The sequence below is a fragment of the Salmo salar genome, chromosome 05 (genome assembly GCF_965601325.2).
Source record: "Salmo salar chromosome 05, fSalSal1, whole genome shotgun sequence".
Lineage (NCBI taxonomy): Eukaryota > Metazoa > Chordata > Actinopteri > Salmoniformes > Salmonidae > Salmo > Salmo salar.
Window position 1 is genome coordinate 74,770,455 of NC_138295.1, and position 24,849 is coordinate 74,795,303.

The following is a 24,849-nucleotide window of genomic DNA, read 5'->3' on the forward strand; positions in this document are numbered from 1 at the left end:
AACATATATTTAGGCAGAAGCAAATAAGCACACCACTTAGATGGATACTGAGAGCAAGAGAGAAGGGGAGGGAGGGAGGGCCGGATGGAGGGTGCAACAAAGATATTGTGAATAGGAAAAAAGATGGGTTGTCAACTGGGCAGTGAGTGAGCGTGAGAGAAAGAGGGAGGGATGGAGGGAGGGTGAGCGATGAATAAAGGGAGGGGAGTTGCAAAACCAGTTTCGAGTGGAGACTGCAAAATAGTATCAACACCATGATTCAACAACCAAGAAAAGCAGAGATGGAGAGAATGAGAGATGATCTTCCATGACCGTGGGTGATTTGACTGACTGTGGGTGATTTGACTGACCGTGGGTGATTTGACTGAAAAAGAGGGGGATTACAATAAATAATAAAAACAAAGTGAGAGCGGGTGGAATGAGAGACCAGGGTGTTTGTGTGCCATTGGAGGATGGGGGAGAACGAGAGAGCGAGAGGGAGGGGTGGCATTCGTTTTTCTATGTCACTGAAAGGGAGTGGGGGAAGGGAGTCAGAGAGATAATGCGAGCAAGGGAGCGTACGGGAGTGAGAGAACACACTAGTGTGCGTGTATCTAGGAGGAAAAGGGGGGAGAGAGACAGAAAATTATATTACGTATGCAAGAGTTACTCAGAGAGTTAACCGTGCCTCCATTGCTCTCATTCAGACCCAGCACTATACTGTAGCAGCCATCCTCTATCTCCTCTCTCAAGCCCCTCATCTTATCCTCCCTTCGTCCCTCTCTCTCCTTCGACATCCATCCTTCTTCACTCTCCATCCCCCTCTCCATCTATTTCTCCTCTCCATCTCTCGCTCCTCTCTATCCCTCTCTCTCCTTTCTCATCCCTCCTGCTCCTCTCTCTCTCTATCCATCCCTCTCCCCATCCCTCTCTCCTTTGTCCATCGCTCTCTCGTCCAGCTCTCTATCCCTCTCCTCTCTCTCTATCCTCCCTGCTGTTACACAGAAATATCACCACTCAGACATTCACAAAAATTACAAGTTCAATATTTAATGTCCTTGGCAATCCAAATCCAAAGGTCATAATTCTTTGTAAAAGCAGACATTTTACATGATCAATGTAGCAGCGATCAGTGGGTTTCTGTTGGATTATATTAAAATATTCATATTAAATTAATCTTATTACAATTATAAAATCATCTCTGTAGCCGCAAAGTAAGAATTGATTGGTTGAGATGCAGTTACCCTGATGGAAAGATAATATTTCTGTCATTATTATATTAAACACATGACATTATTACATCAGTATTAAAGTCTGCTAAATTAAATGTAATGTGGGTGTCCCTCCCTGTGAAAGCTATAGACATTGATGGATTCTATTAAAATGTAACATGTTTCAAGTTAAACTGTAGTTCGTTTGTATCCTGTGTAGTGAATGATTACTGTGAGTATTAATGGAGTTTAGGTCATTAAACTGTGTGTATGCTCATTTAGAAAGGTTGTTGACCTAATCAGATAACAGGAAACTGCCCAGGATCAGAGAACAGGGTCAGGCCCAGAACAGAAGATGGACGGGGATTCTCTTGGTATTAAACACTTGAAACTTCTCTTGAGCTTTTGGTCTCAATTCCTTATTGCAAAGAGGTTGCAATAGCATTTTTCTTCTTAACAACATGGTACAGTAAATTAGCCATTACAATTACAGCTACTTCATCATGGTCCGTAGCAGATAGAGGCACTTCAGGAACATTGGGACTTCATATTTTAATCAATGGAGTAATTTTCAAGCTGCAATACGAAACTTTTAGGAAGAGCGACCAAATTCACATAGAAATGTGAGTTATAGATCTGTCATTGTCATTGAAATCTAAGAAGTCTAAGAAGTGGTAGATCTGTTCTGTGTGCTATTTCTATGCTTCCCGTTATTAAGTTTCATTGTTGTGTCTTTTACTTCCGGTTTTGTACACCAGCTTCAAAAAGCTGAAAATACAATATTTTGGTTATTGAAAAGATATTTCACAGCGGTTTAGATGGTACAATGATTCTCTACACAAAACCAGCAATGATTGCTTGTTTTGTCACAAACTGAAATTAGGCATACAATTTTAATTTCAGCAACCAGGAAATGGCGGAGCGATTTCTGCATATTGCACCTTTAAATGTAAAACTATGGAGACTGAGGTGTGGAAATGTGGGTTCTGTGCTTTGTAAAATAGCACCTCCATACCTAAACAAACACAAACACACACCTCCATCTCACCGGAGATTGACCAAACACAGTGTCTCATAAAACCCATCCCCAGTCATCCCCATGCTACACAGGTGTAGCCTATTTATAGGCAGTCGCCCAAAATTCACCCCCTTACCCACCTTCAGCTCCCCCACCCCCTCAAACACCCTCGCCCCCTCCTGGTCCTTCACCTTGGCCAGGGTGAGATGGTAGCGTGGGTTGAAGGAGTCCCTGTGCAGCCAGCCCTGCTCTCTGAAGGCCTCCTGTAGGCCAGTGTTCAGCTGCTGGAGGTGGGGCTGAGGTTGGGGGCTCAGATAGAGAACCTTCCCACCAAAGTGCTTCAGTTTCAGGGGGAAGGAGACGGCCACAGGGGGGTTGCGGTCCAGGTAGGCGAAGCGTTGGAGCATCTCCCCAGCGGCAGTGACCTCGGCTGGGCCGGGGAGGACCAGGAGACAGAGGGTGACATGGAGGGAGGAGGGGGGCAACCAATGAGGGGCGGATGAGGGGAGGATGGAGGTGAGCTCCTCCTGAAGGTGCTGGAAGGAGGAGAGGATGGAGGGAGTGTTGGCCCGGAAGGTGATGAAGTGGGTGGGCTTACGTTTGGAAGGCCGGCCTCCACCCCTCTCTGTTCTCTGCTCCACAGGCACAGACGGACACTGGGCTAGGTCTGGGCCTTTCTCTCCATCCCAGTAATCTTTCCATTCTTCCTCCTCACCTTCCTCCCCCCTGCTCTCGCTTTCTCTCTGGGATAGAGACATCTGGTCTGCTATGACGACTAAAACGGAATCCTTCCCAACTTCCTCTTCCAAGGGTTCTGATTCTCTTCCTGCTTCCTGTTGGTTCAGTGGAGTACTTCCTGTGCCTGGTCTGGTCGACTCAGGCATCTGAACACTTGTCTTGCTCTGATTTCTTTCCTCCAAGTGTCTGTTTTCAACATCCTGTTTTATCAGGGACTCTTCACTCTCTTCTCCCTCCTCTGTAGTGATGACTCCATCTTGTTCTTCTCTTGATTCACGGTGGTCGTTTTTTGGGTCTTTTTGTTCAACATCTTGTGTCCCTGCCCCTGCCAATAAACAAGCAGATTTTGAAGGTTAAACAAACATTATGACAAAAACATGTTATAGACTAACAAAGTGAAGTAGAACAGTATGTTAATCCAGGTTCTAGAGCTGTGGAAATCCTTACCTTCCTGCCTACCTCCCTCCCTCTCTCTCTCCCTACATTCCTCGCCCTCTCTCCCTACCTTCCTCACCCTCCCTCCCTCCCTCCCTCTCTCCCTACCTCCCTCTCTCTCCCTACCTTCTTCACCCTCCCTCCCTCCCTCTCCCTACCCTCCTCCCTCACCTTCTCCTCCCTCCCTCCCGCTCTCTCCCTACCTCCCTCCCTCGCCCTCTCTCCCTACCTTTCTCCCCTCCCTCCCTCTCTCTCCCTACCTTCCTCCCTCCCTCGCCCTCTCCCACCCTCCCTCGCCCCCTACCTTCCTTCCTCCCTCCCTCCCTACCTTCCTCACCCTCCCTCCCTCTCCCTACCCTCCTCCCTCGCCTTCTCTTCCTCCCTCCCTCCCTAGCCCTCTCTCCCTCCCTCCCTCGCCCTCTCTCCCTAGTCCTCTCTCCCTACCTCCCTCGCCCTCTCTCCCTACCTCCCTCGCCCTCTCTCCCTCCCTTTCTCCCCTCCCTCCCTCTCTCTCTCCCTCTCTACCTTCCTCCCTCCCTCGCCCTCTCTCCCTACCTTCATCCCTCGCCCTCTCTCCCAACCTTCCACCCTCTCTCGCCCTCGCTTCCTCCTCGCCCTCTCTTACCCTGCCCTTGCTCCTCCTCCTGCCCAAAGGGGGGCGCCAGACACTGTCCAGTGGATCCAAACACCCTGTCAGTCCTGTTGTTGCGGTCCCAGACTCTACGCCCTCTATGGGTGAAGTACTGAATCCTGTGTCTGGGCAGGGCTAGCTCAGAGGAGTAGTCACAATCGCAGGGGTCGGTGTCCCAGTTGAACTCAGAGAATGGCCGCTCCAGCACCCCAAGGAAGCGGTCCACGTACCCCACCACAAAGTCCGCCGGCTCCACCGACGGGTCCCACAGGATCCGAGAGATGACGTCATCGGCTGTACGCATGCGGGGCTTCTTGGTTGATCCTGAGGGGAGAAACACTTTGTTAGTTAGTTATACTTAGTTTGCAGCAAACAGGTATTTTAGTGGGTTCTCATATGTTCAGTTAGATTTAACGGAGGGAAATTGTACCTTTTCCCTCTGTGTCTTTTGGCCGGTTTGTTTTATTCCCTTTAGCTTTCTTCTTGAGTTTTCCCTCTTTTTCTCCCTCCTTCCTGTTTTCCTGGTCTATAACAGCCTCTGGGTCATCTAATGTTGGAGTGCTGAGAAAGAGGGAAGGAGAAAGAGGGATTGTATTCATCACTCTCTGGTCAATGTAAGCGCTAACCTGTTAGGTCTTCCTCATACTGATTGGATAGTGACCTTCAGATGGATGTATTTTAAAAAGTTAATCTAGATTTCTAAACAGATACATTCATTTAACTCTGCTATTCTACCTCTTCACTTCCTTATCCTATGGAATTAACTACCTATCTATTATATTTCTACTGTGCTACATGACTTGATTACCACTTCGTTCAGAGGCTCTGTTTGCTGTGAGGGCAGACAGAGCCAATACCACAGATGCTGCTTCTCACAAGAGGAAAAACAATTTCTTCTTCTGAAGATTCCACTGTCGCCAGGCAGAGGGATTAGTGATGAGAGGGAGGACTCTGAGATTCTGAAGGCCATCTGTTTAGGGCTGGCAGCTATATGCTTTGAAGATTTCTGTCTTTCAGTCTTATTTAGTTGTTCAAGTGGTTAGAAGTCTGAAATATACTGAACATTGAGTAAATATTAGCCCCTAACCCCTGGGCATTTTCAGTTGTTCTAGGGCTGCACAAACATTATGCATCAGACTATTTCATTAATGTTTGTTAAATATTGCATGAATGTAAAGGCATGTTTAGACATCACAGTGACAATGGCATCATGGCACCATCAAGTTGAAATGTTGCCCTGTCCTAGTTTCTGTTATATAAACATAATTTTCTTACAGGTCGGTGGTGATCGTGTTAGCTACAGAACTGTGAGATCGACGACACCTGTTTCCAAAACGACACTTTCCCAACAGGAAGAACTGACAGACACCTGCTCCCTCCTCCTGGCCTGGTATGTCAAAGAGAGGAGAGAGGAGAGAGGGGGGGGGGCAGTTATTTAGCAGCCCGTCTCACCCAAAGTCAGTTACAAAACAACATATAATATCTGTATGGTCTTATATAATATATGTATGGTAGTTTGTCCTTCGCAGTGTTCTCTGTATTATCAGTGTCCTTGGATTTACCTAGTTTTACATTGAGAACACATTTTAAATTCCCATGTATTGGTCCACCAAGACCAGTGTGTATATACTGTAAAGAAGGGGGGGGGGGGGGGGGGGGGGGTCGCTGAGCCCAGTAGACAAGATTAGTTCATGGGCTCATGGAGAGATTGGAGCAGTCAGGGAGAATGACATCACTCAACAGGGTCATGATGACCCCAGACACGCAACCTGCCAGACCAGCGAACCTGACCAAGTCTTTACTGAACTGAAGGAGCTGAGGAACCTGGTGGTGGAACAGAGAGTGGAGCTGAGGAACATGGTGGTGGAACAGAGAGTGGAGCTGAGGAACATGGTGGTGGAACAGAGAGTGGAGCTGAGGAACATGGTGGTGGAACAGAGAGTGGAGCTGAGGAACATGGTGGTGGAACAGAGAGTGGAGCTGAGGAACATGGTGGTGGAACAGAGAGTGGAGCTGAGGAACATGGTGGTGGAACAGAGAGTGGAGCTGAGGAACATGGGGGCCAGAGTGACAGCTAGTGAGAGCCAGGTGGACGAGCTGCAGAAAGAGGTGGTGAACCAGAGAGTGGAGCTGAGTATCACTAAGACTGAACTGCACTTCTACAAGAACAAGGTGGAGCCAATGCAGGTAAAAAAATGGATTAGCTAATATTTAAATCGAACAGACAATGAACAAAATAGCATATTGTTCTGTATGTTATTGCAGTCCCTGAAAGAAATATTAAAGAGCTGAAAAGATAATATAGAATTTGTATTTATTTATCATTGTAACAGTTTAAGGATCTACAGCTCTCAAAATATGTTCTCTGTTTTTGTTCTTTCTAATTCCAGGCCAAGCAGCAGAACTGTCAGCCATGCAGGCCAGGGACAGCCAGTGAGAATGAGAACTCAGGTACAGTATTGAAAGAGCTTAATGACGACAGATGAATCATTTGTTTACAGTAGGTAGGATTATTCATTTCCCCCAGTAGATCATTGAGAGTTCATATTTGCTCTGAAATGTCTCTCTAGCCCAGGAGGCCAGACTGAGTGTCAGTGAGAGAGGTGGAGGAGCTGAAGAAGGAGAATGCAGGTTAGAAAACATACAAATGTTGTCACTGCGCCACATTGACATTTTCTTCACAGGTGTAGGATTACTGTGTATACTATATCATATAATGTGAAATAACATACATGAAACTGTATTCACAGACAGGCCAAAAGTGGCATTCTACGCTGCTTTGACTGACTCTGGGAGGATAGGACCCTTCAATGCTGACATCCCACTGGTCTACAGTAAAGTCTTCCCCAACAAATCGGAAAGGCCTACAACTCACTTACAGGTAATTGCTACAACTACCTACATGTATGGACATGAGAGTACATTCTGGGCCAGCTAACGTTACTGAGTTCTGATGGAAATTGTTGATCTCGTCCTGTTTCGGTTTCTGCTCTGATGCAGATATAAGTGATAAAAGTCGACTAAATCAGATTCACTGCCAGTGATGCCCCTAGCCCAGGAGACATTGGTGTTTACATGTACAAGAATGACAAGAGAATCATGTTAAATTATGCTCACAGTCCTGGTGGAAATGGTAGATTTGTGGTAAATGCAGTGACTCTAGAGCTGCAGATGGATGTGGTCTATATGAGTCTCCCCTCAGGCAGGGGGCTGTATGATGATTCAGATAACCTCAATGCCAACAGTGGCTTCCTGCTCTTCCCTATGTGAGGGAAATTATTTCAAATCATAGGCCCAATAAAACTATGTAACTACCAATGAAAACTCTTAATACAATTATATTTCGGAAAACTGATGGGGGTGATATCTAATCTAAATCACATACCACCACACCTTGAATGATGTCATAGTTGAGGATTTAATGAGCCTGTTGTTGTGCAACTTCTGATTAGGACAAGCAGGACTCATTATGTCAGGGGTGTCAGACTCATTCCATGGAGGACCTAGTGTCTGCTGGTTTTTGGTTTTTCCTTTCAATTAATACCTAGACAACAGGGTGTTGTGACCTGAATTCATCAACAAGGGAGGACTGAATACCTGCAGACACTCGTTCCTCCGTGGAACGAGTTTGACACGTGCATTATTGTCTTTCCATTCATAAATCTCCCAACGCATTAGCTGTCACTGATTTCCCAACATGCATGTTACACAGTATATGACACACATCTACAGTATTACTGTTGCGTAAGGCACATATTTTGTCCTTACAGGAGGGGTTTCCCATAACAAGTATGATAGTGCATAAAACATTGCACATGTAATTCCATCCGTTCTTGGCACTGACAACATTTGGACTGGACTGACTTGGCTTGCAACCTAATGACACTAGAGGGGGTACACAGACAGTTTGGTTGGTTTCTCCCTTTCCCAAAAATAGGAGTAGGGAGAACTCAGCCCTAGACACTGACCTAGGTTAGTTCTGTGTTTTCCTTAGAAGTTAGCAAGAGTGAGCTGATACTCGATCTGTGCTTCAGAACAACTTCTACCAGGAGCTTTCAGAGAGAGTGGGGGAGTAAAAAGTGGGAAAAACACTGCTTACTCACAAATATCAAATCAAATCAAATGTTATTAGTCCTGTGCTTGGTAAACAACAGGTGTAGACTAACAGTGAAATGTTTACTTACAGGCCCTTCCCAACAATGCAGAGAGAAAGAAAATAGAGAGATAATAGAAATGTAATAACAGGTAATAATACAAGCAGATCTCAGAGAGATCATACTGTCTGATGAATACACCGTTAGATTCTGGGCTAAACTTGGAACATTATTATACTCAGAAGTATAGTATCTGAGGAGTGATAGAGACTGGTTTTTACATCAGAAGTTAATGGTTATCTGTAGGAGTCAGATGGCTTTGGAATGTGTTGGGTGGACAGGAGGAAGTCACAGGATTGCTATAGGGGATACGGGTGGAGATCTTTGGATTAGGCATCAAGGGGGTTGAGGTCAGGTCAGATCCCCTTAAGGGAGAAACAATGGTTTATTACCCCATCACTTCGTCTTCCTGTCGAACCATAAAAGATGTACCGATTAGAGAGAAGGAAGAGTGCCTAAATTGGAGTATATATACTTGTGGTGGTGGAATCATGTTTTGTCTAATGCAGCTGTATTGATCCTCTGGGAAGAAATAAACTTGGTTAAGCTTTCATGGTGTCCGTTGAGTTATTTACTCTGAGAATTAGAACCTAACAACACAAATCAAATCAAATTTTATTGGTCACATACACATGGTTAGCAGATGTTATTGCGAGTGTAGCTAAGATACAATCAGTGTGGAATTTCTGTGGAACATATCGTTACTCAGGCAATCCCAGACTTCCTTTAGAGAAGATGAGGATGGGGTGAACACCAGTGGAGGCTGGTGGGAGGAGCTATGGAGGAGCTATGGGAGGATGGTCACATTGGAAAGGCTGGAACGATATCAAGCACATCGCACATATGAAAACCACGTTTGACTCCGTTCCATGTATTCCATTCAAGCCATTACAATGAGCCCGTCCTCATATAGTTCCTCCCACCAGCCTCAACTGGTGAACACCCAACTTCCTAGGTACCTTGATATTAAAAACGGTCCTTCATAATTTGATCATACCTAGATAAACTTCAGTGTTGTGTAATTATCAAAATATGAACATTCTCTTTCACTGTAATTTCTGCTCTGCCTCTAAAGAAGCGTATATGCCCTAGTTAGGCCTACATCTCATATCTGTACACGTACCAGCAGTGCACACAGAATCCAACTGAATGACAAAACATTACCTGCCGTCACCTGAGGTCCATCTTGGCTGGGACTGGCTGGGACCTCTGTCTCTGGCCCCTCTGTAGCTCTATGCTCCTGTGCTCTCCTGTCCTCCAGGTTCTCAGCTGAGTCCAAAGGCACACCTGTCTCCTCTGACGCCATAGTCAATCAACCTGTGGGTGTAAAAGATTATTATACAAAAGTGTTAACTTTGTTTCTCACTGTTAACATAGCAATACAAGCACAACCAGTTAATAAATCAATCAATTAAGCAATAATTGATTTTGTAAATATAGTAGCTATATATTTAGAAGTAAGTTGTGCTAAAGTAGCTATAGTAGCTACCTAAGCTAAGGAGAACTGAGAGAGGTAGCCTGCCCTAATGAGGACGTAGCTACAACACACCCAAGAGTCAAGATAACAAGTTATACAATGCCACCAAAATGTTAAACATTAATAAAACGATAATGTAGTACTGTATAATATATGCATTATGATACATTATTGTTGTTAGTTACCTGAATGTACACCCTCTGACTTATAAACAGATATATCATAGATTCCGTCTGAAGCTACCGTAAATGTGCACTTTGACCTTTGTTATGTTTGTACCGAGGGGGCTTGTGGGAAATGTAGGTCTATGTACCTCAGTGATGAGAACAGGCTTTCTTCTCTTAGTTTAAATAATCATTCAAATCCTCAAAACAATTGATACTGTAATATTTTCTATACTAGGCCGTTTATAAATTGACAATAGTTTGTTATAATTTCTTACCGAAGAGAGTATACCAAAACTGTGCGTCATCTGTGCGGTCCTCCTGGATCCCAAGCGCGTGACTCCCCTGGTCACATGACGACTACCACTAACCTAGAGAGCGAGCGTACCAGAGCAGTGAAAAAGTATAAACAAAGGCTAATACAGCAACAAGACTACTTGTGTGAATGAACTAGAAATTTGAACTTGCGTATGCATTGGCGACTTATTTCCCATGTTTTTAAGAAAAATTATCATGCTCTATTTTCGAGACATTTGTTCGTGCTGTGTTAGGGGTTAGCTTGTCAGTAATGTCCTTTTGTGATGTTTTGATGCAATCTGATCGCCTGTAATTTGTTGCAGTGATTGTTCACGCTGCTTTAATCAAGGTAAGTGTACTTGACTTATAGGTTTCCATTTAGAAAGGTTGTAGGAAACTTTCCCCAGCAATTCAACTTGATTACACAGAAAGGTAATACATCATCAATGTTTACACTGAATCCAAAGACAAAAGCATTGACAATAACACACCTATGATCACCAGTCATCTCTCCAAGGCCAGGTGTTGGCCGTTCTCTCCCAGGCCAGGTGTTGGCCGTTCTCTCCCGGGCTAGGTGCTTGCCGTTCTGCCGCAATAGGCCAGGCAAAACAAATTGTCGACCTCCTATACCCCCGCCAAACTAGAATGGTCCCAGTAAACCAAATTACGTTAAAAAGCCGTCTAAAATATTTATTTTCCAGACGTTGAAGTTAGGTTTATTTTAAGTTAGGAATGAAAAGTGAAAAGACGTCTTCGGTGGAGTACATTAGAGTAAAGTAGGGTACAATACAGTATACTGTACTGTACTGAACTATACTTTCCTGTACAGTGCTCTGCTGTATTGTACTGTACTCTACTTTTCTTTACTGACCTGTCCGAACTTGTGAAACATAGATGTCTTTCAATGGTACAGATTTGGTCTGGTAAAATGTTTGGGTCCAGACCGGATCTAATCTGAACCAATGTCCGTGGAGGTTGAAATCAAGCCTGGGCCGGACCAAATATAGATGTCTATGTTTGGTTCAGATTTGTTTTGGTCCATGGATGTTGAAATCAAGGCTGGTCCTTACCACACCAAAAACAACAAACAAAAAAAGATGCTGGTCCGGACAGCACCCAAAGAAGACGTTCAAAAGACATTGGCCCGTGCTTACTGAGGTGTAGCCTACAGTTTAGGCCCCCATTACATTTTAAGAATGCCCATCCATGTGGTAGGCCTACCTTTTGTAAAACAGGCAATTGTATTGGCTTTATTAATCCTGATTCCTGTGACTAATAATGTTGGCTCCTTAAGCTCTGAATATCAACTACCCAACTTTATCAGAAGTTGTCCTGAGCCTATATGCAATGAGAATCAATGTGTTTACATAGTGGGAAATGCAGAAGTATTTTATTTTTTGCTATGATCATCTCATCAAATATGTATGGATACAAACACGAAGCCACTGATTATCATGACAATTTAGTCCACTGGGTGAAACTCCTAGACAGTAAGTAGGCTTGTGTGGTATCCAGGTTGTCACAACTTCGTATGGTCCCGTGTGGCTCAGTTGGTCGAGCATGGCACTTGCAACGCCAGGGTTGTGGGTTCGATTCCCACGGAGGACCAGTATGAAAATATATGCACTCACTATTGCAAGTTGCTCTAGATTTATTTTATTATTTAACTAGGCAAGTCAGTTAACTTCTTATGGCTTGGGGGTAGTATTTCGACGTCTGGATGAGAAGCGTGCCCAAAGTAAACTGCCTGTTACTCAGGCCCAGAAGCTAGGATATGCATATAATTGGTAGATTTGGATAGAAAACACTCTAAAGATTCCAGAACTGTTAAAATAATGTCTATGAGTATAACAGAACTGATACGGCAGGTGAAAACCTGAGGGAAATCCATCCAGGAAGTGGGATTTTTTTTATGTGGTTATTTTCAATTGAATGCCTAAAGAGTATCTAATGGGTTAGGACCCAGATTGCAGTTCCTATGGCTTCCACTAGATGTCAACAGTCTTTAGACATTGTTTCAGGCTTGTTTTCTGAAAAATGAAGAAGAATGAGACCTTTCTGTCTGTGGACTGAGGAAGAATGCAGAGCTGGTTTGTGCGCCTGACCGAGTGCGCGCCCTTCGTTGTTTTTCCTTTCTATTGAAGACGCTATTGTCCGGTTGAAATATTATCGATTATTTAGACAATTGACAACCTGAGGATTAATTACAAACATCGTTTGACATGTTTCGACGAACTTTACCAGTACTATTAGGATGTATTCGTCTGCATGTTTTGACCGCCTTTGAGCCAGTGGATTACAGAACAAAACGCGCCAACAAAACAGAGTTTTTGGGATATAAAGACGGACTTTATCGAACAAAACGAACATGTATTGTGTAGCTGGGACTCTTGTGACTGCAACCATATGAAGATCTTCAAAGGTAAGTGATTAATTTTATCGCTATTTCTGACTTTTGTAATTCCTTTACTTGGTTGTAAAATGTTTGTATGCTTTTGTAAGGGGGGGCGCTGTCCTCAGATAATCGCATGGTATTCTTTCGCCATAAAGCCTTTTTGAAATCTGACAAAGCAGCTGGATTAAGTTCATCTTTAAGCCGATATATAACACTTGTATTTTTTATGAATGTTTATTATGACTATTTCTGTATTTTCAATTTGGCGCTCTGCAATTTTACCGGATGTTGTCGAGGTGGGTCACTAGCGGAATGCCTGCGCCAGAAAGATTAAGAACAAATTCTTATTTACAATGACGGCCTACCCCGGCCAAACCCGGATGACGCTGGGCCAATTGTGCACCGCCCTATGGGACTCCCAATCACAGCCGGTTGTAATACAGCCTGGAATCGAACCAAGGTCCGTAGTGACGCCTCTAGCACTGAGATGCAGTGCCTTAGACCGCTGCGCCACTCGGGAGCGTCTGCAAAATAACAAAAATGTTAGTTTTTTTAAATACCAACTTTGTGCCATTCCAGGAAATTTGGTAATAGCGGCATTGAACACAGGGGGTGCTTTTTTCAAACCGCACTGATACACTGAAATACGAAGGTTAGCAATGCTACCAAGTGCATGTAAAATCCCATAGAGAATGCTAACTTAATGCTAATGACGCATTGCGAACATTTCGTACAGTTTCTGACCTAAACTATACAAGTAACTCAAAAATGCTCTTCACATTTTGCTGCACTAACAACAACAAAAAATATTAGCCAGCAAGGCTCTTGAGCCAGGAGGGGATTCTCTGCTGTTACCAAGAAAATTATGATTTTGGAAGAAGCTAACCACTTAGCTAGATAGATAACTAGCTACTAAATTAGCAAACCAAATGCATAACTGCAGAGCATTTAGCACATTTTAGGCAGTTAACTTAATAGTTATAAGATATCTAGCTGGCAAGCATTTAGTTGTGAATTCCATACTGTAATTGGATCACCTGGCGCATGCTGCACAACAGTGAGTGACTCACAAGGCTCCGGTCTCTCGTCGTTGTGTGCTTGTAAACAAACACCAAGTGGCACGTGACTGGAAACTACAGTAAGCTTCATAATAATGTGGTAGGTGAAATGAAGAACGCAATGTTCTTTATCTCCTAATGTATTGCACAAGTTGACTGCAGGTATTCACTTAAAGTTGCTACAAATATTTAAATGTATTAAAAAACTTAAAATAAATAGTTTCAATGGTACTGACGCTATTGAAAAACCATCCAGTGGCCTTTTCCAACTACCCTAGTATACAGTGTACCGCCCAAGCCTACTAGACAGCAGTTGAGTAGCCTGATTGTTCATTCCATGTTGTCCATTTTACTTGGACCTGTCCTGTTTTTAACTTTGGGATAGGTGTCCCTTCCACGGGATGGTTGAGCTAACGTAGGCTAATGAGATTAGCATGAAGTTGTAAGTAACAAGACAATTTCCCAGGACATAGACATATCTGATATTGTCAGAAAGCTTAAATTCTTGTTAATCTAACTGCACTGTCCAATTTACAGTAGCTATTACAGTGAAAGTATACCATGCTATTGTTTGAGGAGAGTGCACAATTTTGAACATGGAAAGTTATTAATAAACAAATTAGGCACATTTGGGCAGTCTTGATACAAAATGTTGAACAGAAATGCAGTGGTTCATTGGATCAGTCTAACACGTTGCAGATACACTGATGCCAAAATCTAAATTGCACCTGGGCTGGAATAATACATTATGGCCTTTCTCTTGCATTTCAAAGATGATGGTACAAAACAAATACAAAATAACGCTTTTTTCCCCCCTTTGTATTATCTTTTACCAGATCTATTGTGTTATATTCTATTACATTCCTTTCACATTTCCTTACACTTCAAAGTGTTTCCTTTTAAATGGTACCAAGAATATGCATATCCTTGCTTCAGGGCCTGAGCTACAGGCAGTTAGATTTGGGTATGTCATTTTAGGCGAAAGTTTAAAAAAAGGTGCTAATCATTAAGAGGTTTAAAGATATGTTTGTTAACGTGCCATATTCAAAGCACTTTTTGTTGTTGTTGATTGGGTGCCGTTTAGGTTACACTATTTGATTCGGAGAAACGTGTATGATGTGAAAACTGTCTGTCTCATGACATTGTCATAAATTTGATCTCTACTCCAGCCTGTATTCTACAGAAAAGGCCATATACTCTTTCTACCTTAGGCTATAGGCTACATGATTTATGTTAGATGATTTTTTGACAGAATGTTGGTGAAGCGCCGCAGCGGTGCGTCTCTCCAACAGCACCCTAGAGAGACATACTTGGCATGGACAAGAAAAATATTTTTGACAAAGTGAGCACTGCTTATCACATGGCAGCATCGGCATTCACCTAAATAGCCCATGTGCCACTGGGTGAGATAAATTGTTTTATGTGTTGTTGGTACTTCTTGGTCAATTTAGCTTGGAAAATGCTGCCCTCGTCAATCTGCCACTGTAGGCGGCCGCCTTATCCTGCCTAATGGGTGGGCCGGCCCTGTTCTTTCCCCCTTCAGATGAATGCTCTGGTAGCTCTCTGTCATTTCTGTGAGCTCCATGGCCCCCGAACCCTGTTCTGCACCGAGGCTCTGCACCCCCCGTCCCCCACACCCTCCCAGGCTGGCGCCCCCATACCCGGGGACAGGGAGTCGGACAGAGATGGAGAGGGACTCACCATGAGGGCAAACAGCTCAGCTACACAGAGAGGAGACATGTGTGAGGTGAGGGAGATGTGTGTGAGATGAGTGAAGGGCTGAACGGACAGAATAGAAATGACATTGACTAATATGTTTTGTCTAATAACTATTCTTTCTGGCCATATCGTTTTCTTTCTCACTCACTCACTCACTCACTCACTCACTCACTCACTCACTCACTCACTCACTCACTCACTCACTCACTCACTCACTCACTCTCTCTCATTCACTCCCTGTCTCTCTCCATCTCTTTGTCAGGGCTGCCGGTCTCTCCCAGCGTCTCACCCTGGCTTCGTCAGCGTAGACAGTGAGACAGGCATCCGGTTCCTCAGCCACCAACAACCCAGACAACCCCAGCTCTTCAGTGTGGTCCGCCAGGCCTGCGTACGCAGCCTCAGCTGTGAGGTAACCACCTGTGTGTTCGTGTGTGTATGTGTGAGCGTGCGTGTTGCCATTTTTCTTGCATTAAGACTCATGACTGTTTGTCAATACACAAGCCTTTAGTTAAGGGTGGCAGGTAACCTAGCGGTTAGAGCATTAGGACAGTAACAAAAAGGTTGCTGGTTCCAATACCCAAGCCGACAAGGTAAAGAATCTGTCAATGTGCCCTTGAGCAAGGCATTTAACCCTCATTTTGTCCAGGGTTGCTGTACTATGGTTGACCCTATAAAACAAGACATTTCACTGCAGCTATCCGGTGTATGTGACAATATATATCAGGGGACTCCAACCTTTGAGTGTGAGAGCTACTTTTTTTTTTTTTAATCGCAAGCTACTAAGTTTTTTTTCAAGCTTTCAAATAGGCACATTCTTCTTCTCTCCCCTGCAACTCTTCCCTGGGTCCTTAGTGCACTACTTTCTATTGTACACTATGTTTTCTGTCAATATACCTGGTAAAATAATGGTTAAACAACTCTAAGGGGGGCCCTATAAAATATTTTATATACAGTTGAAGTCGGAAGTTTACATACACTTAGGTTGAAGTCATTCAAATTTGTTTTTCAACCACTCCACAAATTTCTTGTTAACAAACTATAGTTTTGGCAAGTCGGTTAGGACATCTACTATGTGCATGACACAAGTAATTTTTCCAACAATTGTTTACAGACAGATTATTTCACTTATAATTCACTGTATCACAATTCCAGTGGGTCAGAAGTTTACATACACTAAGTTGACTGTGCCTTTAAACAGCTTGGAAAATTCCAGAAAATGGTGTCATGGCTTTAGAAGCTTCTGATAGGCTAATTGACATGATTTGAGTCAATTGGAGGTGTGCCTGTGGATGTATTTCAAGGCCTACCTCCAAACTCAGTGCCTCTTTGCTTGACATCATGGGAAAATCAAAGGAAATCAGCCAAGACCTCAGAAAACAAATTGTAGACCTCCACAAGTCTGGTTCATCCTTGGGAGCAATTTCCAAACGCCTGACGGTACCACGTTCATCTGTACAAACAATAATACGCATGAATAAACACCATGGGCCCATGCAGCCGTCATACCGCTCAGGAAGGAGATGCGTTCTGTCTCCTAGAGATTAACATACTTTGGTGCGAAAAGTGCAAATCAATCCCGGAACAACAGCAAAGGACCTTGTGAGGATGCTGGCGGAAACTGGTACAAAAGTATCTATATCCACAGTAAAACGAGTCCTATATCGACATAACCTGAAAGGCCGCTCAGCAAGGAAGAAGCCACTGCTCCAAAACCGCCATAAAGCCAGACTACGGTTTACAACTGCACATGAGGACAAAGATCCTACTTTTTGGAGAAATGTTCTCTGGTCTGATGAAACAGAAATAGAACTGTTTGGCCATTATGACCATCGTTATGTTTTGAGGAATAAGGAGGAGGCTTGCAAGCCGAAGAACACCATCCCAACTGTGAAGCACAGGGGTGGCAGCATCATGTTGTGGGGGTGCTTTGCTGCAGGAGGGACTGGTGTACTTCACATAATAGATGGCATCATGAGGATGGAAAATTATGTGGATATATTGAAGCAACATCTCAAGACCTCAGTCTGGAAGTTAAAGCTTGGTCGCAGTTTGGTCTTCCAAATGGACACTGACCCCAAGCATACTTCCAAAGTTGTGGCAAAATGGTTTAAGGACAACAAAGTCAAGGTATTGGAGTGGCCATCACAAAGCCCTGACCTCAATCCTATAGAAAATTTGTTGGCAGAACTGAAAAAGCGTGTGTGAGCAAGGAAGCCTACAAACCTGACTCAGTTACACCAGCTCTGTCAGGAGGAATGGGCCAAAATTCACCCAATTTATTGTGGGAAGCTTGTGGAAGGCTACCCAAAACGTTTGACCCAAGTTAATCTATTTAAAGGCAATGCTACCAAATACTAATTGAGTATATGTAAACTTCTGACCCACTGGGAATGTGATGAAAGAAATAAAAGCTGAAATAAATCATTCTCTACTATTATTCTGACATTTAACATTCTTAAAATAAAGTGGTGATCCTAACTGACCAAAAACAGGGACTTTTTACTAGGATTAAATGTCAGGAATTGTGAAAAACTGAGTTTAAATGTATTTGGCTAAGGTGTATGTAAACTTCTGACTTCAACTGTATATTCCCAAATTCTGTTCTCAATTTGAATTTTCACTCTGAAAATTACAATTGTTCATAGAGAAACAATGAAATTGGATGTGCTGAGTCCATGTCAATGCCTAAATCACAGCAGAAGACAATTTTTGGGGGGGTCTGGAAGAAAACAAAAAACTAATTATTTTGGAGTGTAGTTGCACTTTGCACCTCTGGCCCTTTTAATCGTGCATCTAGGGAGTGTGGAATGTGCCGGTCTAGCGATGGTTCTGCGCTGCTGCTGCTCATTTCATGGCAAAGTTTGCAAATAACCAAATAATAGATACAAATGATATACTTACTCATGATATACTTCTGCCAGGTAAGCCTACTTTGCAGATAACATTTAATTAAGAAGGTTTTGGGGGAGGTGTTTCTATCAACCCACGAGATGGTTATCACATCAACTGGCTACACACGGAGTGATGAACAAATGTGTGCACCACACAGACAGACCGGTACAATATTGATGGAAAACGAATTGGCAGCTATTGGGTGTGGCTTTTTAAGCCAACAGGGCATAACATTTACTTTTTAAGCCAACAGGGCATAACATTTACTTTTTGGGCCACCAGCCACTGTGGCAGGTAGATTAAAAAATCTACCAGCCACTCAGAATTTTTACCAGACAAAATATTTTTCCCCTGCTAAAATTACACCAACAAAACACTCAAAAACAGATGACATGCTTTTTAATGTTTGTAAAACAATAAATGTATTACTAGTAAGAACTAATTATATTGTTTAATTTCATTCTTTTAACCAAAATCTCACAGATGAGACACAAATGTTCACCTGCACCTTTAGGGTAATGTGACTTTAGGCCCTTGTGGCTTACCAGGGGTGGGATAATGTCAATGTTGCGTTGATTAGATAGTAGCTGGGAGCTTGCGGTGTCTAAGTCTACTTCTGAGATTTGTTTGCGGTGGAACACGTGAAAATTGCGTGTACTTTCAGAATTGTTTGGCGAGCTACTCATTGGTGGGCTGCGAGCTACTGCGTGATCTACCTGTTGGAGAGCCCTGATAGATAGATAGATAGATAGATAGATAGATAGATAGATAGATAGATAGATAGATAGATATCACAGGAGGTTGGTGGCACCTTAATTGGGGAGAACGGGCTTGTGATAATGACGGGAGCGGAGTCAGTGGAATGGTATCAGATACATCAAACATGATTTCCAGGTGTTTGATGCCATTCCATTTGCTCTGTTCCTAATGTATGTTCTCCCCTCAGTACCCTCCCTCTCATCTGCCTCTCTCCCTCCCTGCCTCTCTAGGTGTGTCCAGGTCGTGAGGGTCCTATCTTCTTTGGGGATGAGCAGCATGGTTTTGTGTTCTCTCACACATTCTTCATCAAGGACAGCCTGGCCCGGGGCTTCCAGCGGTGGTACAGTATCGTCATGGTAGCCATGGACAGGATCTACCTCATCAACTCCTGGCCCTTCCTGCTGCGCCACCTCAGACTCACTATACAGAGTCTCCAGAGCACAGCACTGAAGGTAAGGACACACACACACACAAACTAACACACCATGTTAAATGTATGGGACATATATATATATATATATATCACACTTACTATTCATAATGTGAACATAAAACATAAGACAAATAAACATGAACACTAACTCTTACTATCAGACAGAATAGGGGGGCCATGTTTGACTTCTCTCCCTCTTATTTCTCCCCCCTCCCCCTATCCTCTACAGGTGTTTGACAGTGAGCAGTGTGTGTGTCCTCAGAGGGCGGTGAGGATGAACAGTGTGTTCTCTCCTGCTGTCTTCCCCCACCAGAGGAGTGGTAACGCGGCCCGCTCCCTGCCCTCCCTCACACAGCACACCAACCTCTGGGCCAGCCTGCACTCCTCCTTCAGCTGGTGAGACAGCTAACTGTCGCTAATGATCACTAAGGTTAATCTAAACAATAGCAGACATACAGTCAACATCAGGGGTGGTCGTGCAGTGTTCTGTCTATCCCAGTTGTTTGATACACTCTCTTGTGTTTTCTCCTCTCCTGCAGGTTACTGAAGGCCTGTGGTAGTCGTCTGACAGAGAAGCTGCTGGAGGGAGCTCCCACAGAGGACACACTGGTGCTCATAGAGAGACAGACAGGTACGCACTGGTGCTCATAGAGAGACAGACAAGTGCACATAGAGAGATAGACAGGTGTGCACTAATGCTCATAGAGAGACAGACAGGTGCGCCCAGGTGCTCATAGAGAGACAAACAGGTGCGCACTAGTGCTCATAGAGAGACAGACAGGTGCGCACTAGTGCTCATAGAGAGACAGACAGGTGCACACTAGTGCTCATAGAGAGACAGACAAGTGCGCACAGGTGCTCATAGAGAGAGACAGACAGGTGCGCACGGGTGCTCATAGAGAGAGACAGACAGGTACGCACGGGTGCTCATAAAGAGACAGACGGGTACGCACGGGTGCTCATAGAGAGACAGACGGGTGCTCATAGAGAGACAGACAGGCGCGAATTACAAATACCAAATACCTTACAAAAACTTAAATTTCTCAAACATATGACTATTTTACACCATTTTAAAGACAAGACTCTCCTTTATCTAACCACATTGTCCGATTTCAAAAAGGCTTTACAGCGAAAGCAAAACATTAGATTATGTCAGGAGAGTACCCTCCCAAAAATAATCACACAGCCATTTTCAAAGCAAGCATATATGTCACAAAAACCAAAACCACAGCTAAATGCAGCACTAACCTTTGATGATCTTCATCAGATGACACTCCTAGGACATTATGTTATACAATACATGCATGTTTTGTTCAATCAAGTTCATATTTATATCAAAAAACAGCTTTTTACATTAGCACGTGATGTTCAGAACTAGCATACCCACCACAATCTTCCGGTGAATTTACTAAATTACTCACGATAAACGTTCACAAAAAACATAACAATTATTTTCAGAATTATAGATACAGAACTCCTTTATGCAATCGCGGTGTCAGATTTTAAAATAGCTTTTCGGTGAAAGCACATTTTGCAATATTCTGAGTACATAGCCCGGCCATCACGGCTAGCTAATTTGACACCCACCAAGTTTGGCCCTCACCAAACTCAGATTTACTATAAGAAAAATTTGATTACCTTTGCTGTTCTTTGTCAGAATGCACTCCCAGGACTTATACTTCAACAACAAATGTTGTTTTGGTTCCAAATAATCCATAGTTATATCCAAATAGCTCCGTTTTGTTCGTGCATTCAAGTCACTATCCGAAGGGTGACGCGCCGGCGCATTTCGTGACAAAAAAATTCAAAATATTCCATTACCGTACTTCGAAGCATGTCAAACGCTGTTTAAAATACATTTTTATGCTATTTTTCTCGTAAAATAGCGATAATATTCCAACCGGGCGACGTTGTGTTCATTCAAACACTGAAACAAAAAAATGGAGTCGTCTCGTGCACGCGCGCCTTAGTGTCATTGTTCTCAGAAGGACCACTCACAAAAACCCCTGCTGTTTTTCGCCCAGAGACTGGAGAGCTCTCATTCCACTTTCTGGCGCCTTCCTAGAGCCAATGGAAGCCTTAGAAAATGTCACGTTACAGCAGAGATGCTGTATTTTTGATAGAGATGCCCTAGAAGGAGAACAAATTGTCAGACAGGGCACTTCCTGTATAGAATCTTCTCAGGTTTTAGCCTGCCATATGAGTTCTGTTATACTCACAGACACCATTCAAACAGTTTTAGAAACTTTAGAGAGTTTATCCAAATCTACTAATTATATGCATATTCTAGTTTCTGGGCAGGAGTAGTAACCAGATTAAATCGGGTACGTTTTTTTATCCGGACGTGAAAATACTGCCCCCTATCCCAAACGGTTAACACTAGTCAGAGAGACATATTACCCCATATGGCTCAAGTTAAAAGAAGTGAATAAAAAGGGTGTGATCTGATATCAGGGTAAAGCGTTCCTGACTGCATTATCATGAGAAGTCATGTGTTTGCCCAGTGTGTCAGAGTGGAACAGGAGTCCGTATCTACAGTAAACGTGTGATTAACACGGTTAGACCATGAGGACAGAGAGCTACAATGTGATTCACTCAACCATATCACACACATTCCATTCTGATTACCATTTTTGGGACAAAAATGTTTCCAATGCTCCCCCCTGTTCAGCTCTGATATTGCAAGTCGCTATGACACTTGAATACTTCCAATCAGGAAAATAGTTGCAATTGTTACTTTGTTTACTATCCTGGCTAAATCAATTTAAATAAAATAACAGTATCTATACAGTATATATCTTGGAATAAGTCCCGATATTGGGTGTTTTGTATGTCTTTTTAACAATGTCCTGTTGTCTTCTCAGAGCAAGAGGAGGAAATGAGTTGCTGGGAAGGAGCAGAAGGGGGCGGGTCTAGACCCCAGTGCCACCAATCGGAAAGCGAGCTGTACAGAGACTTCTTGTTTAACGAGGGGAAAGCAGAGGGGTATCCTGGTCCAAAGTTCAGGTCCTTGAGACATTTAAGACAGGTAAACATTGGTGTGCCTTTCTCCCTACCACATCATGAACACTTTCATTTCTAGCACATCATACGTCATACTTAATTATGTTAATCACTTGGTTTAAAAAAAAAAAAAAAACTTTGAGAACCAATTGGTTAAAGAGGGAAACCAATATCCTCTTATTTTGTGAATGCATTTCCTGGCTGTTTCCTTGCGATGATATCTGTTATCTGATTGGTACACAGGTGCTCGGGACCACTGATTTCCGCCAGCTAGCATGGCACGTGCTCATGGGAAATCAGGTCATATTGAGAGGGGCTGACCCAGGGCTCATCCATTCAGCATTCACCATGCTGAAGGTCAGCCAATCAAAAGTTTACTCATCGTATCCCCCTTTAAACAATATTCCTCCTAGCATTCATCGCTAATCACATGGTTTGGTATATATCCCATCAGGCCTTGCTCCCGGTGGGCTGTGTCCGCTCTGTGACGTACAGCGCCCAGTATGAGGAAGCATACCGATGTAACTTCCTGGGCCTCAGCCCTGACGTGCCCATCCCCACACACGTCAGCTCCTCAGGTACACAAACCCAGAATACATCACTGTGGTTACTGCTTTATTTGGAGGTCTGCTTATAATCACTATTACATATGATAGTAATATGCTAATAATAAAATACTGTATGATAATGATATTAGTTATAATTGCGAACAGAACAATTAACAAGTAAAAGGTTTTCATAAGGTTTCGAATCCTAAAATACCCATTAAATATGTCCATCTTGCTGTGTCCCTTCCCAGAGTTCTCAGTGTTGGTGGATGTGGTCAGTGTGGAGAGGGGCTCTCTGTACTCTGCTGCTTGTGGGGAAGACATCCTCTCACTCTATCAGTTCAACATCAGCAGTACCAACTCACAGCCTACAGATAAAGGTGAGGATATACCCCATCTGGACAATATACTATATACATCATCAACATGAAGGTATACATTATACATGTCTTCTTCAAGACGCCTCTAGTTGTAAACAATCATGGCAAAGGTCAAAGAGGTGCAATTAGTCGTGTGAAATTTCCCTCCATTAACTTTCCAGTTTCAATCTATTGACCTGCATCTCTCGTGCTCTCTCCCTGTCTCTCTTCACCCCTATCACTCCCCCTCCCTTGCTCTCTATCCCTCTCTCCCATCCTCTCTGACTTTCCCCCCACCCCTCTCTCAGGTCCCACGTTGTTGAATAAGATCGAGGTGGCGTTGTCCAATGAGAACCTGTCAGTGGATGTGGTCTCTCACTGTCTGCTGTGTCTGAAGGAGGAGTGGATGAAGTGAGTAACAACAACCCCTCTGATAAGCAGGGAATTTCCCTAAACTTTGAAGTTTCATTTCTTTGGCTTTTTCTAAACAGAGGTATGTAGGTATGCAACTGTAGATAGTGGGGCATTAAACAGTCAAACAAGTCCCCCTATGAAACCCCCCAAAGCCCCAGCCTGGTTACATTGGCTGTGCAGTACAGGATGATGTGGAATGCTTAATGTAGTCCAGAATCATTGGGAAATTCCAATAACTCCTCTCCCTCCCACTTCTCTCCATACCCATCCTCCCCTTAACCCCCCACCCCCCCCCCCCCCCCCCCACCCCCCCACCCCCCATCCCTTCAATTCCTTAGTAAAGTGAAGGTGCTGTTTAAGTTCTCCAAGGTAGATGGGCGTGGGAGGGAGGACACCCAGAAGGTGTTGGCCCTGCTGGGTGCCACGGGGCCTGGGGAAGAGGACAACGTCAGGCTGCTCAAGTTCTGGATGACGGGACTCAGCAAGACCTACAAGAGCCATCTGATGACCGCTGTCAGAGGAGGGGAGAGGCCCCTTAGCCAGTGAGAGAGCAGTGGAGGAGAAGATGAGAGGTAGTGGGAGAGACCATACAGCTGGAGTGAAATATACTGTATCTCAGTATAGGAGGCTGGTGGGAGGAGGTATAGGAGGGTGGGCTCATTGTAATGGCTGGAATGGATTTAATGGAACGGAGTCAAACGTGATTTCCATATGTTTGATGTTTGACACCGTTCCATTTATACCTTTCCAGCCATTACAATGAGCCGGTCCTATAGCTCCTCCCAGCACCCTCTGCGTGTATCTACTACTGTATTTCGAACGGACAGAGAGAAAGGGAAAGAAAACGAGTGTGAATGAGTGAGTAATGACAGACTGACTGAAGGATATGTTTGTGTCCAAGTGCTGACTTGATTAAAACCCATCCTTCATCATAAAGAACAATAAGCCACTCCATGGGTCGGTTTTAAATTAATACTTAATTCAGATACGAATTACTTATTACGTTTTACGTAATGTATCTGTTTTTTTTAGTAATCAAAAAGGGAATTATTATAGGAACCCTGTCCACAATTTTATGTCTAACTTATTATAAAATGTTCAATAGTTTGTTAACACATTGTACAGAGATATTCAAATAAAATAACTGCTTGAGCTGAAACTGAAA

At 43.5% G+C, this 24,849-nt stretch overlaps 2 protein-coding genes across 3 annotated transcripts; one reads left to right on the forward strand and one right to left on the reverse strand.

Moving 5' to 3' along the window:
- Positions 1–1,009: 1,009 nt before the first annotated feature.
- Positions 1,010–10,180, reverse strand: leng9 (leukocyte receptor cluster (LRC) member 9). 2 transcript variants are annotated; one of them, XM_014201695.2, is made up of 6 exons: positions 10,086–10,180; positions 9,331–9,483; positions 5,288–5,399; positions 4,443–4,573; positions 4,007–4,336; positions 1,010–3,271 (listed from the first exon to the last, which is right to left on the reverse strand). In XM_014201695.2, the coding sequence occupies exons 2-6, from the start codon at positions 9,470–9,472 to the stop codon at positions 2,235–2,237; spliced, it is 1,752 nt and encodes a 583-aa protein (XP_014057170.1). In that variant the 5' UTR covers positions 9,473–9,483; positions 10,086–10,180; the 3' UTR covers positions 1,010–2,234. The 2 variants fall into 2 exon arrangements, with proteins under 2 accessions (XP_014057170.1, XP_014057169.1); XM_014201694.2 differs by lacking the exon at positions 10,086–10,180 and adding an exon at positions 9,829–9,924.
- Positions 10,157–24,849, forward strand: LOC106605767 (folliculin). The gene is made up of 12 exons (XM_014201696.3): positions 10,157–10,453; positions 15,101–15,304; positions 15,539–15,685; positions 19,158–19,379; positions 19,590–19,756; positions 19,900–19,991; positions 22,225–22,388; positions 22,607–22,720; positions 22,818–22,941; positions 23,163–23,291; positions 23,579–23,681; positions 24,023–24,849. The coding sequence occupies exons 2-12, from the start codon at positions 15,101–15,103 to the stop codon at positions 24,228–24,230; spliced, it is 1,674 nt and encodes a 557-aa protein (XP_014057171.2). The 5' UTR covers positions 10,157–10,453; the 3' UTR covers positions 24,231–24,849.